Consider the following 15,467-nt stretch of genomic DNA (forward strand, 5'->3'; position numbering starts at 1 on the left):
ATTGCACTGGCAGATGATTTCCCTTACTTTGTAAAGTATAAAGACTATAATCAAGAGAAATAATCTGCCAGTGCAGTAAAAATATTACACTTGGTAAGATTTCTTGAAATAAGACGACAAATCATGTCTTTAGAAAAAGAAGTTTAATAATCTTACACATTCACTCTCAAAACAAGATCAAAAATACTTTTTGGCTGAATATGAGATTGTGAGACTTAGTCAATTATTTTTGCAGTGTGCATTATTTAAAAAAAATACTCTGGACTTTAACAGCAAAAACACCTACCTTTTAATCTTAATCTTTAAATTTCTCTTTGCTTTCTTAACTAATCATCCACAAAGCCCAGTGACACAAATCAATTAAACTATAGGAATGTCTTAAAAGACATCGAGGACTAGATAACCTCTTATTTCTTGCTTCTAAATTCAGATAAAACTGAAGTTATTGTACTTGGCCCAAACAATCTTAGAAGCATGGCGTCTAACCAAATAGTTTTAATCAATGTCCTATAACTAAGTCACTCAGTAACTTCTTCCAATATGTCGCCCCTGCTGCAACAAGGGGTAAAGGTTGGACATGTGCTATGCTAATATAAGGGGATAGTATAAACCAGTGGCCTCTCTGGGTTTATCAGATCACAGTACTGTTTGATCAGCCCTAGAGAGATAAAACTGAGCACAGAGTTGTTCTAGTGTGACCTGAAGACTCTGACGGACTGCTGAGGGAGAACTGAGGGAGCAGTCATTTTCTGACTTAGATGATCTCACAGACACTGTGTCTTGTTGCATTTCCTCTTGCCATCTATTGTGATCTTCATACTATTTACTTTATACTATTTTCCCAAATAAGCGTATTTGCATGAATTTCCCAACTATTGTGGTGCCCGTGGCAAAGGCAAAACCCCAAAGGGGATACAATGGTATAAAAATAGATGCAAGTTACTGATAAACTAATGTAAGAAAAATGACAAACATTATGATTCTATAAAGTTTTCCTTCTTGTCTGCAGATTAACGGTCCACAGGTTGGGTGCTCGGATTCTTATTCGCTCCCTGGAGATGGAGGAGAGGGAGCACAGAGGACAGCAGGAAGGAGGAGTGAAGGAGAAGGTGGTGAAGCTCAGTGTCCAATCAGGAGTGAGCAGTTCTTTCACCGCCTTCATTGCTGTCAACAAAGACAACAGCAAAGTGATTGAAGGACCTCTTGTGCGCAGAAATATTCCAACACCCTGTGAGTTTGTTTCATAAGGAAAAACTAAAACTGTCAGTCACAGCTTGAAGTTAAAGATAACTGAACATGAATGAAAGGAGTACAATGAGATGGCTCAAGGAATCAAGATACTGATAGGAGAATAATCTAAACACTAGAGAATAATGGAAACTAGACAATCTGGGAAATAAAGGATTTTGAGCACATGGTATAAACATTGCAGGGACCGGGGGGGGTGCAGATGAATGGAGAGGTGGGGCAGGTGAGAAAGTTTTAGTAGCAGACATGTCAGGGAGGTGAGACTAACAAGTTAGAATTGACTGAAGAGTTCCTTCCATCCAGCCATTTTTCTTCCGTTTACCCAAAGCTGGGTTGCGTGTGCAGCAGCCTAAGCAGAGAACCCCAGACCTCCCTCTCCCCAGCCACCTCCTGCAGTTCATCTGAGGGGACACCTTAGTATTCCCAGGCCAGCCAAAGATATGATCTCTCCAGTGTGTCCTGGGTCTGCCCCGAACCACCTCAGCTGGCTCCTTTCAATGTGGAGGAGCAGCAGCTCTGACTGCACTCCTCACCCTGTCTAACGGAGAGGCCAGCCACCCTTCGGAGAAGCTCATTTCTGCTGCTTGTAGCTGCAATCTCATTCTTTCGGTCACTACCCAAAGCTCATGTCCATAGGTGAGGACAGGGACGTAGATTGACCAGTAAACCGACAGCTTCGCTTTCGTTCATCTGCCACCAGTCGTGGCAGATGACTGCCCCTCCCTGAGCCTGGTTCTGCTGGAGGTTTCTTCCTGTTAAAAGGGAGTTTTTCCTTCCCACTGTCACCAAGTGCTTGCTCATAGGGGGTCGTTTTGACTGTTGCGTTTTCTCTGTATTATTGTAGGGTCTTTACCCACAATACAAAGTGCCTTGAGGCAACTGTTTGTTGTGATTTGGCGCTATATAAATAAAATTGATTTGAAATGAATCTTCACTGCAGATGTAACCTCAATCTCTCTCAATCTCCCGCTCCCTTCTCCCGTCACTTATGAACAAAACCCAGAGACACTTAAACTCCTCCACCTGGGGCAGCAACATGTCCCTGAGCCAGAGTGGGCACTCTCAATGCACTTCATGATTACCGGTGTGAGGGCCACAGGGCAGTAATCATTTAGGCTGGTGATGGAAGACCTTTTTGGGTGGTTGGTCCTGAGATGTCTCAAAGCGAGCAAAGGAACAGTTAAGTTCCTCTGCTAGTGACACACTCAGGTCTCCTGCTGTCACATCACAGCCTCTGAAGTTTGTGATGTTCTGAATGTCCTGCCACACCTCCCGTGTGTTATTGTTGGACAGGTGGGACTCTATTGTCCTCCTGTAGTCCACCTTTCCTTTTTTTAATTCCTCTTTTCAGGTCAGCCTGAGCAGCACTGTACAGAGCTCTGTCACCTGACCTGAAGGCAGCACCATGGGTTTAGAGGAGTGAACAGACCTGGCTGTTCATCCAGGATTTCTGATTAGGGAAAACCCGGATGCAGTTGAATGCCTTCTCCAAGTCCCCAAAACACATGTAGACTGGATGGGCTAACTCCCACGCACCCTCCAATATCCTCAAGAGGATATAGAGCTGGTCCAGTGTTCCGCAACTAGGATGAAAACCGCATTTTTCCTCTTGAATCTGAGGTTCGACTAATGGACGGACCCTCCTTTCCAGCACCCTGGCATAGACCTTATTGGGGAGGCTGAGGAGTGTTCCAACTATGCTCCCCCCATAGTTGGAGCACATCCTCTGGTCTAGGGATGGCACGATACCACTTTTTTATGTCCGATACCAATATCGATATTTTACATTTGGATATCGGCCGATACCGATATAAATCCGATATTTAAAATTGATCCAGGCATTTAAAAACATAAAAAAAAAAAAAAAAAAAAAAAGAAGTCAACAGTCTCTCAAACAACAAAATCAAAGTCTTTTAGTTGTCCCACATACAAGACTAAGGACCAGGGCGGGCAGAGCTTTTTAGGCAGTGGCACCAAAGCTCTGGAACTGTTTACCACTCCAGCTCCATTTAGCTGACTCTGTGGCATCATTTAAAAAATAGTTGAAAACTTTTCTGTTTAACCAGGCTTTCTGGTTTCTGACTTTATTTTTATTCTTTTTCTTTCAAAATGGTAATGTTATTATGTTTTTAACATAGTGTTTTCTGGGGGTGGGAGGGTGATATTGTGTTTTAATTATTGTACAGCGCTTTTCTGTCTGTGAAAAACGCTATATAAAGAAACTTTACTTACAACATTAACTATCACCTGAATCCTGTTGCTTCTGTGTGAGAAGGTGTAATGCTTATGGCATGTTGCAAATTTCATTAGGGCTGCAACTATCGATTATTTTAGCAATTCTGTATTCTATTTATATTGATTACCCAAGAAACTGGATAAGAAATACTTTTTTTCATATTAACAGTTCATCTGCATATTTTAACTTCTGTACTGCAGTTTTTCCCTGTGTGAAACAAACAGGGTGGATGGAGCAGCTACAAAGTTCTCGTTTCTTCACTTACTGATCAGGTGGTTGATGAAGGACCTCCAGCTGTTTCCCAGTAAATGTTTAATGGAGGTTACAGGGACGAAAAGGCTTCTTTTGGTTACTAGAAAAACATTTCCTTCTGCTCCATCTGAGCGCGCCGGCTCCGCCTCTTTCCGCTTGTGCAGACAGACTGCACGTAAATCAGCTGACTGCTGCTGTTGCGTCATCAGTGTTCACGTGAAAAACTAGGGGCTGCGTGAGCGGAATCTTGTAATGCTTTATATTTACAAGCATTCTCCTAAATACGTTTCTACTGCAGGTATATATTTAGTCACAAATCAGGGATTAAAGTATCAAAAATATTTTGACGGGGAAGGGGTTCTTCCGGTACCGGACGGTCACTAGTGCTAATAGCTGCGCTCGCTAGCAGTATGTCCGGGAGCTGAAGTAGAGAAAAAAAAATAACAGCTAATTCTCAGCACAGCGAGCACAACAGACAAACAAGGCAGAGAGCGGTGGAGGCGGAAAAACATGTCAGCAATGATCGCTCAGTGTCAAAGGGAATCTGTCGCAGTGACGGAGGATCTGAGGGGGTTGTTTTCTAACTCCTGATCCCCCACTCCATTCCAGTAGGTGGCGGTAATGCAGCTCTAAGCTGGTTTGGTCAACCGCAAACCCACAAGAAGAAGAAGACGACTGAGCCCTGTAATGCAGCTAATGTGAGCGAAATGTTATTTAATGTATCAGATTACATTTTTTTATTTCCTTCCGATATCCGATCCAGTAATTTAGGCCAGTATCGGACCGATACCGATACTGAATATCGGATCGGCGCATCCCTACTCTGGTCCCCCTTCATAAAGATGGGGACTACCACCCCAGTCTGCTATGCCAGTGGCACCGCCCCCGATCTCCACACATGTCAACCAAAACAGCCCTACAACATCCAGAGCCTTCAGGGACTCGGATCACAATTTGTCCACCCCAGGGGCCCTGCCACCAAGGAGTTATTAACCACCTCAGTGTCCTCACCTCCAGTGATGGGCAAGTCGTCCCACTTGTCCCCAGACTCTGCTTGCACTACGGAAGGCACATCAGTGGGATTAAGGAGGTCCTCACAGTATTCCTTCCACCTCCCCACTATAGCTGCAGTTGAAGTCAGCAGAGCCCCACCCACACCATATCTCATGTGAGTAGAGCACTACTTCCCTCTCCTGAGTTGTCTGGGATGGCCCTGAAGTGATTCTGGTAAACCAACAAAGTCTTTTTCCATGCCCTCACCAAATTCCTCACCAAATTCCTCCCACACCCAACTTTTTGCTTCGGCCACCACCCAAGCTGCAAGCTGCTTGGCCTGCAGGTACCCATCAGCTGCCTTCTGAGTCCCACAGGCTAACCAAGCCCGATAGGACTCCTCCTTCAGCTTGATGGCTCCCTTCACCTCTGGTGACCAATATCTGGTTCAGGTATTACCACAACAGGCACCAACCACATTGCAGCAGCCTCCACAATGGAGGTGTGGACCATTGTCCATTTAGACTCAATAGAGACACTGGATGGAGCACCCCACCCAGCAACTCCAAGAAGGCTCGGTACTCTGAACTATCATTTGGTGGGTAAGCGCAAACAAGTCAGGACCTGTTCCCCAGCCCGAAGGCACAGGGAAGGAACTCTCTCGTCCACTGGTGAAAACTCCAAGGTACAGGTAGATAGCTGAGGGGATACAAGAATACCCACCCCAGCTCACCGCCTCTCACCGAGGGCAATTCCAGACTGGAACAGAGTCCAGCCCCTCTCCAGGAGTCTCTTTCCAGAGAAAGGAACCTTTCTCTGGCCCCTCATCCAGGACCAATTTGACTGAAGGGTTGGATCATGAAAACAGAACAACCAGATAGATGAACAGATCAAGATATTTAAATACTTGGTGCAGTATTTGTCTTGTATTTGTACATTCCTGAAATGACAGCAAAAATTATTAACAAATTCTTATGAAATGTCTTGACTTTTTTCTTTTTTTTTTTTTGCATCATAGTTGCTGACTCCATGGCAATGTGTGGTCCACCACGCATGAGTAAGTAAAAGCTGAATGGCAGTGTAACACACATCTCTGTTTGCATCCATCTATTTTTAGAAATGCAAACAAATTTCTGTTTCTACTTATTTGAAATACTGAAATACTGTCAGTTGGTAGTCACTATAATGGGCTGTATCCTCAGCAAGTGAGGAAGGTTGAGTTGCTAAAACATTTTGTGATATTCGGAACATTAGTGAATATCTTTGATACTTTAAATACAAATTATAGTAAAATGTGATTCTTTACATTTTTTTGCTTTTAACTTAATAGTGAGGCTGAGTAATTATGTGGCAGACCGTACTTGATGCAGAACGGGCAAATAATAGGATGAAAACTAACAGGAAAAGAGTACAGTAGAACTAGGTAATTATGGAAATGAGGATGGTGATCAAGGGGTATAAATACTACACTGACCACCCAGAGAAGGGAAAACAGGTGAGTGGAGAGGAGGATCAGGTGAGGAAACTTTAGTGGCAGACATGTCAGAGAGGTGAGAGTAACAAGATCTGAAATGACTGAAGAGTTAGAACATGAAACAGAACAACCACACTGATGAACATCTCATATTTTAAATGCTCTCTATAGTATTTCTGTTGTATTTGTATATCATTCTATTAATGTTCAAAGGTAAATGTTGTAGTTCTTAAGAAATTAAATGTTTTGACCTGATTTTTTTTTTTTCTTTTCTCTCTCTCCCCAACGTCATAGTGGGTGTACCCATGGTAAACTGTGGTTCCGCGCTCAGTAAGTAAAATCTAAATGACAGTACAGCAAATGTTTGCATTTCTAAAAATGAATATATATAAACCAAAAAATTTCTGTTTCTACTATTTTGAAATGTTAAATGTGTAAATGTGAAAACCTCAGAAGCCAGAAACTTACTGAGCAAAACAGAAAGAAAATAAAGGGTCTAATTTTCCCTACATTTTGATACCAGGCTCCTCATCATAATTAAAAAATTAAGGGAGAACAGTGGGAACTAGGCAATCTGGTAAATCAAGGATGGTGATCAAGGTGGTATAAATACTGCAGGGACCAATCAGAGGAGAGGACAGAAGCAGGTGACAGACATAACAGAGAGGTGAAAGTCCTGAAATAACAGAGTTGGGACTTGAAAACAGAAGAATCAGACTGATCAGATTGTTATACATTTAAATACTTTGAAACAATTTAATTTGTATTTATCAACAAAAAAAAGATGTGAAGTCAGTACTTTAGTTCTTTTTGACAAATTCTTGTAATTGTCTTGACACTGTTTTTTATTTACTTTAAATTTATTATTACTACAATGTATTTCTTTGTATTTATTTATTCTAACATCATAGTGTGTAACTCCATTCCAAAGCTTGTTCCAGAGGCCACGAGTAAGTAAAATCTGAACAAAACAAACCAGTGTTAATTTTGACAGCAAATTTTGATTTAGTTTTAGTCATAGTCTTTTGACGAAAATGTAATTCAGTTTTAGTCATAATTTAGTCATCTGAATAGTTTTAGTTTTAGTCTAGTTTTAGTCGACAAAATTATTGTAAGAATATAGTCGACGAAATCCACAGTCGATTTAGTCGACTAAAATATAAAGGGTGCAAAATGTAAATGCTTTTCCTTCAGTTCCCTTGAATTAGTCATTATACACACTTACACAAAATTAAACATTTTTTAAAAGTTATGGAATATTATTAATAATATTAACATTAGCGTTTCACCTGCTTCCCACACACCTGATCATTAACACCACCTTACTGAGATAATACAGCTTTTTACAGCAGGACACACTCTGAAAGGTACAGGGCAGTGTTCAGGACTAAGATTAGGAAAGGCTAATCCACCGCGGTGTGGTGATTTTCTCTAAACACAAACGCTAAACTGGGAAAAACACTTTACCCTGCATGACATTAAAATGCTTACCTTTGCATGGAGATCTGGGTGACTGGTTTGAAGAAGAAGAAGAAGAAGAAAGAAAGTGCTTTATTTGTCACATACATATACATGCAGTGAAATTCATTCTCTGCATTTAACCCATCACACACATGGAGTATGTAGTACACACAGCACAGCATGGAGCAGGGGGCAGCCAAAGGGCGCCCGGGGAGCAACCTGGGGGGGTGGGCTTGCTCAGGGACCCACAGTGATGCCAGCCCGAGGATTCGAACCAGGGTCCTCTCAGTGATGAACCCTCTTCTTCTCCCCTAGGCCACCACTCCAGGTGGAGTGGATGTTGTTTAAGATTTGTCGTGTTTTTACCCAAGATAGTCGCCCCACATCACATCGTTTTGTTTGTCACAACGTCAAAGGACGTCAAAGGACAAATGTGTCCATACGTCGGCTCTTCTCTTTCAAACTGCTGACATTGTTTACATAACTTAGTTCTATCGGAATTAAAGACAAATCACAGACTAGTTTGGTCTTCCTGGGTTTAGAGCAAATTTGTGCAACTGTGCGTTTGATTGGATGTTTTCCTCACTTGTCCCGCCCTTTTATAAAATTAAATCAGTTCTGATTGTATTTCGTCCCGCCAAGCATTTTCGTCTCGTTTTCATTCGTTGACGAAAGTGTAAATTAATTTCGTTATCGTTTTTATCATTTTAGGTAGTTTTTATTTAGTTATCGTCTCGTTATCGTCATGAAAAAAAGATTCGTCGACGAAAACTATGACAAAAATATTTCGTCAACGAAATTAACGCTGAAACAAACCAATATTTTTCTTTTTTTAACTTCTCTGAAATGTTGAATATGCAAAGCTGTATGTACAGCAGCTCCAATATTTGCTTTGATAGTTGCTATAAGGGGCTTCATCTTTAGATGAAGTGAAGAATTGTGTATATATAATAAGAGCTGTAATAATTTTCAGGTCACTGTAATAATGTCAAAAGCCCAAAACTTGTTGTTTCTTGTTAAATAATTCAATGCCTTCATCTCATGCTGTCATTTTTCCTTTCTTTTTTTTTTATGTTAACATCATGATAGGCTGCAGACAGACAGTAGCACAGACCAACTGTGAATAAAACACTCGGTGAAAGTTCAACAAATATCTCGACATTTCTATTAATGTGATAGTGATCACATAGTGTGGTCCTCCATGTGTATAAGTGACATGCGCATCATTTAGAGCAGCAAACAAGCAATACAACGAGTAAATCTAACAAAAAAAAAAAAGGGTTGGATCATGAAAACAGAACAACCAGATAGATGAACAGATCAAGACATTTAAATACTTGGTGCAGTATTTGTCTTGTATTTGTACATTCCTGAAATTATAGCAGAAATTATTAACAAATTCTTGTGAAATGTCTTGACCCCCCCCCCCTTTTTTTAATTTATTTTTTTTAATTTTTGCATCATAGTTCCTGTCACCATGGCAGTGTGTGATTCACTAGGCGGGAGAAAGTAAAGGCTGAATGGCAGTGTAACACACATCTCTGCATTTCTAAAAATAGATGGAAGCAAACAAATTTCTGTTTCTACTTATTTGAAATACTGAAATACTGTCAGTTGGTAGTCACTATAATGGGCTGTATCCTCAGCAAGTGAGGAAGGTTGAGTTGCTAAAACATTTTGTGATATTTGGAACATTAGTGAATATCTTTGATACTTTAAATACAAATTATAGTAAAATGTGATTCTTTACATTTTTATGGTTTTAACTTATTAGTGAGGCTGAGTAATTATGTAGCAGACCGTACTTGATGCAGAACGGGCAAATAATAGGATTAAAACTAACAGGAAAAGAGTACAATAGAACTAGGTAATTGTGGAAATGAGGATGGTGATCAAGGGGTATAAATACTGCAGGGACCACCCAGAGAAGGGAAAACAGGTGAGTGGAGAGGAGGATCAGGTGAGGAAACTTTAGTGGCAGACATGTCAGAGAGGTGAGAGTAACAAGATCTGAAATGACTGAAGAGTTAGAACATGAAACAGAACAACCAGACTGATGAACATCTCATATTTTAAATGCTCTTTGTTGTATTTGTATATCATTCTATTAATGTTCAGAGGTAAATGTTGTAGTTGTTAAGAAATTAAATGTTTTGACCTGATTTTTTTTTTCTTTTCTCTCTCTCCCCAATGTCATAGTGCGTAGACCCATGGCAATGTGTCGTTCCAGGCGCGGTAAGTAAAATCTAAATGACAGTACAGCAAATGTTTGTGTTTGTAAAATAAAAAAAAAACAAACCAACAAATTTCTGTTTCTACTTATTTGAAATGTTTAGTGCGACATACTCTATGTACAGTTGGTAGTCAGAATAATGGGCTGTATCCATTGAGTTGCTAAAGCATTTTTTTTATATTTGGAATATTAGTGAATATCTTTGACACTTTAAATACTACATAAAGAAACCTGTGATGCATTGCAGTAATATCAGAATCCAGTATTTTAGTTTATTGACTTGTTTGTTTACTCTGGCTTGTTTGTTTACTCTGGCTTGTTTGTTTACTCTGGCTTGACCTTTCCTGTTTTTTGTTTTGTTCTTTTGTTTTCAACTTGAAGTGAGGCTGAGCAATTGTGTAGCAGAGAGTACTTGATGCAGAATGGGCAAGTAATGGGAAGAAAACTGAGAGAAGAACTAAACACTAGAGAACAATAGAACTAGGTAATCATGCAAATAAGGATGGTTATCAAGTAGTATAAATGCTGCAGGGACCAATCAGAGAGGAGGATCAGGTGGGGAAACTTTAGTGGCAGACATGTCAGAGAGGTGAGAGTAACAAGATGTGAAATGACTGAAGAGTTAGAACATGAAACAGAACAACCAGACTGATGAACATCTCATATTTTAAATGCTCTTTGTTGTATTTGTATATCATTCTATTAATGTTCAAAGGTAAATGTTGTAGTTCTTAAGAAATTAAATGTTTTGACCTGATTTTTTTTTTTTTCTTTTCTCTCTCTCCCCAACATCATAGTGGATGGACCCGCGGCAAAGCGTTATTCTGCGTATAGATTCAACACATTTTGTTATTCTGCGCCCAGTAAGTAAAATCTAAATGACAGTACAGCAAATGTTTGTGTTTCTAAAATAAATAGAAGCAAACCAAGTGAAGAGCAAGGATGAGTAAAAAGTCAAATAAGTTTTAATAATAATTTAGTTTTAATTAATAAGCGTGTCTTGTCAAAAGTCAACTGATGGAAATTCTTGCCTTGTTCATGTATGTAAAACCAAATATATATAAGTCACTGGTTTAGTAATGGAGTTTTATTTTGTCGCTTGGTGGACATGAACTGTGAGTTCACACTCATTAGGACTCACTAATTCACTGATTTTTATAGTGACATAATTGCTCTCATTATTTGACAAAAAATCAAAGTAACTGTACGATGTTCAATTCTGTGGAGAACAAATTTAATGAGATCCAGTTTTCTACTGTTGAATAAATTATTAGTCTATAAGTTTCTGTTTTTCTTGCATGTATTTAGGCTGAAACATTTGATTTGCAGTGTTGATCTCTTATATAATTATTAAATATTTTGCAGATATTCAAATGTTTTATTTGTAACAGTTTGTTGTGTGGTGGTTTATGGAGTTTATCATGTAGAGTTTTAGTCTTCTCATCTAGCACCACAATCAGATCCAGTTTTTATTTCTGTCTGTTTTTTATATTATTATGTTTTCATTTCACCAGCTGCTGTGCCCGATCAGCCTCCCAGAGACCCTTTGCTGCAGTTAGTCTCCCTCCAGGAGGCGTCTGGCTGCTGGCTGCTTGATCCAGCTCTGGCTGCTGCACTGGGAAAGAGCAGCGAGGAGGTGGAAAAGTCAAAGCCTGCAAAGGTGGGTTGCTGTCAATTTAAATAATAAAACAAAATGATCATGTGAGGTGTTGTAAAATAAATTTGAAAGCATGATTCAGACAAAAACACAGGATGTAATGAAACACATGGAAAGACAAGAGAACATACAACAAATAAAAAGGAAGTCAGACTAAATGTAGGCCTGCCTTGCTGCATGAAAATAAACGTGTATATCAGAGGCTAAAGTACTGGTGGTACTCTCTCTCCTAAGCACCCACTGAGCTGCACCAAAGTCTGATTTTTACTAAGTAACCACACAGCAGGAGAAAGTATTTCCCTCATCACTCAGCAGTTGCTGTGAAAGTATTTCAACACATTATTTTAGATTATTTATGTTATCACAGTTGGAGACGGCAGATTTCCAGCAGGAGACACAAATCCCTTCATGGCTGCATCAGGAAGGGCATCAAATATGCAGAGCTTTGGTGACCCCTTGTGACAAGGGAGCAGTTGAAACTAGCTGCTACTGCTAGGTGTAGAAAAAGAGGTCATATGGGGTCTTTTTTTGGATGTTATGCTTCATTTGATAATTTTTAATTGTTTGAATTAGGCCAACAGTGAAGTGTGGGCCACCATTCTGGCTCTGATCTGGCTTCATGGTTTGAAGATGGATGCAAAGGACGAGTGGGAGCTTCTGGCTATGAAGGCTACATCATGGCTCCGTGCTCAGAACGGTAGAAACCATAAAAATAACAAATTATTTTAAACATTGTTTGATGCTGCAGTCAGCACCCCACCCACAAATCCATTCTTATGACTCTGTTTTTGTGTTTTTAGCACCATGTGTGACAGAGTGTGTGGAAGCTGGAAATGTCCTGTTGGGCTGCAGCGTGAAGAGAGAAGCTCTGGGGCTCTGAGGGATTTCTTCAAGTGGCTTCACCTTCAGGGCTGATGAACAGAAGCAGATCTACTCTCACCATACTGCCTTTGATATAACATGTTAATTAAAAGCTTGTCTGTATAAAAATGTCTTCAGCTGCTTTTTAAAAGAGTCAATGGAGTCTGTACAGCGTAAAGACAGTGGAAGACAATTCCACAACCTTGGTGCCACAGCCCCAAAAGCCCGATCCCCACAAGTTTTGAAACGAGTGCGAGGGACCAACAGTAACCTTTGACCTGATGATCTAAGAGCTCGGGATGAAGAATATGGTTTCAACAGCTCAGAGATATACTGGGGGGCTTGGCCATGTAAGACCCTAAAGGTTAAAACTAAAATTTTAAAATGAATTCTGGCAGCCAATGAAGAGAAGCCAAAACTGGAGCGATATGAGATCTTCTATTGGTGCCAGTTTCTTGCTGCAGCATTCTGCACAGTTTGAAGACGATCCAAAGCTGATTTGTTAAAACAAGTAAAAAGACAATTGCAATAATCCAGACGGGAAGAGATAAAAGCATGAATAATCATCTCAAGCTCAGCCTTTGACACCAGAAATCTGAGTTTTGAGATATTCCTTAAATGATAAAAACAATTCCGAACCAGCTGTTTGGAGTGATGCTCGAGGGACATCGAACTGTCGAAAATGACACCTAAATTTCTGAGGCTTGATTGCACAGAAGGGCCTAAGAAGCTCATATGTTGCCTAATTTCCGAGATCATGTGGTCAGGAGCAATAATCAGTGTTTCCGTTTTATCAGTATTTAATTGGAGGAAATTGTCGTTTAACCATTGCTTGATTTCTGTCAGGCAATTACTTAAACTGGACAATTTATAAAACTCAGAGGCTTTGAAAGAACAATATAACTGAATGTCATCAGCATAGAGATGATAAGAAATATCATTGTAACGTCTTATAATTTGGCCTAGAGGAAAAATATAAAGTAAGAAGAGAATTGGACCCAAACAGATCCCTGAGGTAGCCCACAAGACAAAACTGACATCACTTGATTCATATGAACACTAAAAGATCTCTCAGATAAATATGACATGAACCATTCTAAAACAACACCAGTAATCCCAAACAGATCTCTAAGCCTGTTTATCATGATACTGTGATCAACAGTATCAAAAGCAGAGGTGAGATCTAATAAAACCAGAACTGTGAACTCTCCAGAGTCTGCTGCCATCAAAATGCCACTAGATACTTTAAGTAACGCAGTTTCAGTGGAGTGAAATTTGTGAAAACCAGACTGGAAAGTGTCCATAACATTGTTTTCTTCCAAGAAATGGTTAAGTTGTTCTGCTACTGTTTTTTCCAAAATCTTTGACACAAAAGGCAATTTGGATATTGGCCTGTAACTGTTTGGAAGAGATGGGTCCAAATGAGGTTTCTTTAAAAAAAACAACAGCTTTTTAAAGAAGCTTTGAAATGAGCCAGTTTGAAGAGAAGTATTTATTCTCCACTATACAGGGGCCAATAGAGTCAAACACACTAATTAAAGGTTTACCACTGTAAAAAATGTCAGAACTGCTCTGAATACTCTGAACGCAAACACAGTAAAGGTTGGACAGCTACTGTAGCAGCTCATTCAGAAAGCGTGTTCATTCCTTTTCTCCCCCACTAGATGGTGATGATGTTCATGTTTGGCTTCTTTGACTTGTTTCACACAGAAATAGCAAAGCCCTCCACAGAGAGTCATTTCACTTTCTGTTATTGTTCTGCAAATGGCTGCAGTTCAGGGTCCCTGCAAGCTAGTCCTCAGTGAATTGGAGTGAATGGAGCTAAACAGCTAAAATAACTATTTCCACAGTTTACACCAGCTTCTAAACAAAAAGGTACAAAGTGTATTTTAGCTTTTACAAAAGAAAATGCTACAGCAGCACATAGACTTTAAAAAGACTTTAAAAGACTTTGAAAGTCTCTTGAATGATTTTTAAAAATCAAACTACATCTATTGTCTCGGCCTCTTCCAAAACCAGTTACCCAGCAAGCAATACGTATTTTTCCGCAGCTTCATAGTGTCCCATTCATTCTGGACTATTGCTTAAGTGCCCTGATGAAGCCAGTAGTCTTAGGACTGTGGAGATAACACCACAGCTGGATGGTTTGATGATGTGATTTTTGCCATGTAGAACTCTGATCGTATACACAAAGGCTAAAACTGCACTCTCAATAACATGACCTGCATGGTTGCTTGTTTTTTGGTTTACTGCTCATTTGGAATTTTTTTTACTCTTATTGCCTTTAAGCACATTATTACAGGCCGATAACATCACAAGGCATCTTGTGACTCAGAACCGTCGTGAAATCAAGCTCGATTCATCATATTAAAGAAGGAGAGGAGGAAAAATAAGTAAATGAATAAATAAAATGGGAAAAAAGGAAGACAGGAGTGAAGCGAGAAACATATTCTAGGTATTATTGACTCTACAATTACTGCAACTAGATAATAAAATTGATAATACTATGGGCATAAGAGTTCCAGGCAAGATATTTGGTAACTGGTTTCTATTGTCTTGTAAAAGTAGGCATTTTTAGCTGTAGCCGGGCAGTTATGTTTTCCATCTTATATACATGCTTCATCTTCTGTAGCCATTGGACAATTGTGGGAGGGTCAGGCTTCCTCTAATTAATAGTAATCATCTAACAATCAGCAAAATATGTAACATGTAGCATTGTTCCATGGTAAACATGTGGTCAGGAAACACATCTAGTAGAAATAATAAAAGGTCAATTGGAAGATTCATTACTAAAATATTTCCCAGTTCCTCCTTAATATTTATCCAAAATGTCTGTATCCTTGGACAGTCCCAAAATATATGAGTGTGGTCTCCCACCATGTCACAGTTCCTCCAGCATTTATTGCTGCTGTGGTTCTTAGATGCAAAGGTTGTTAATGGTGTCCTGAAGAGCCTCATTTTGGTCTTCCAGTTAAATTCTTTCCAAAGTTGGCTTCCACTCCCCTTGTGACATTTGAAGCATGTCCTCCCAGGAGTCATCGTCCATTACTCT

The 15,467-nt window shown here is 39.7% G+C and overlaps 1 protein-coding gene across 1 annotated transcript in view; it reads left to right on the forward strand.

Annotated features, from left to right (window-relative positions):
• Nucleotides 1-12,506, forward strand: part of LOC115791275 (von Willebrand factor A domain-containing protein 5A-like) — a 34,424-nt gene extending 21,918 nt beyond the window's left edge. Inside the window, exons 14-22 of the mRNA XM_030745463.1 lie at nucleotides 1,010-1,230; nucleotides 5,748-5,786; nucleotides 6,498-6,533; nucleotides 8,754-8,783; nucleotides 9,864-9,899; nucleotides 10,695-10,760; nucleotides 11,412-11,557; nucleotides 12,128-12,251; nucleotides 12,355-12,506. Coding sequence (XP_030601323.1) covers nucleotides 1,010-1,230; nucleotides 5,748-5,786; nucleotides 6,498-6,533; nucleotides 8,754-8,783; nucleotides 9,864-9,899; nucleotides 10,695-10,760; nucleotides 11,412-11,557; nucleotides 12,128-12,251; nucleotides 12,355-12,434 — 778 coding nt within the window. The 3' untranslated portion in view covers nucleotides 12,435-12,506. The remainder of the gene's footprint in view (nucleotides 1-1,009; nucleotides 1,231-5,747; nucleotides 5,787-6,497; nucleotides 6,534-8,753; nucleotides 8,784-9,863; nucleotides 9,900-10,694; nucleotides 10,761-11,411; nucleotides 11,558-12,127; nucleotides 12,252-12,354) is intronic.
• Nucleotides 12,507-15,467: the final 2,961 nt, after the last annotated feature.

This window comes from Archocentrus centrarchus, chromosome 13 (assembly GCF_007364275.1).
Source record: "Archocentrus centrarchus isolate MPI-CPG fArcCen1 chromosome 13, fArcCen1, whole genome shotgun sequence".
Classification (NCBI taxonomy): domain Eukaryota; kingdom Metazoa; phylum Chordata; class Actinopteri; order Cichliformes; family Cichlidae; genus Archocentrus; species Archocentrus centrarchus.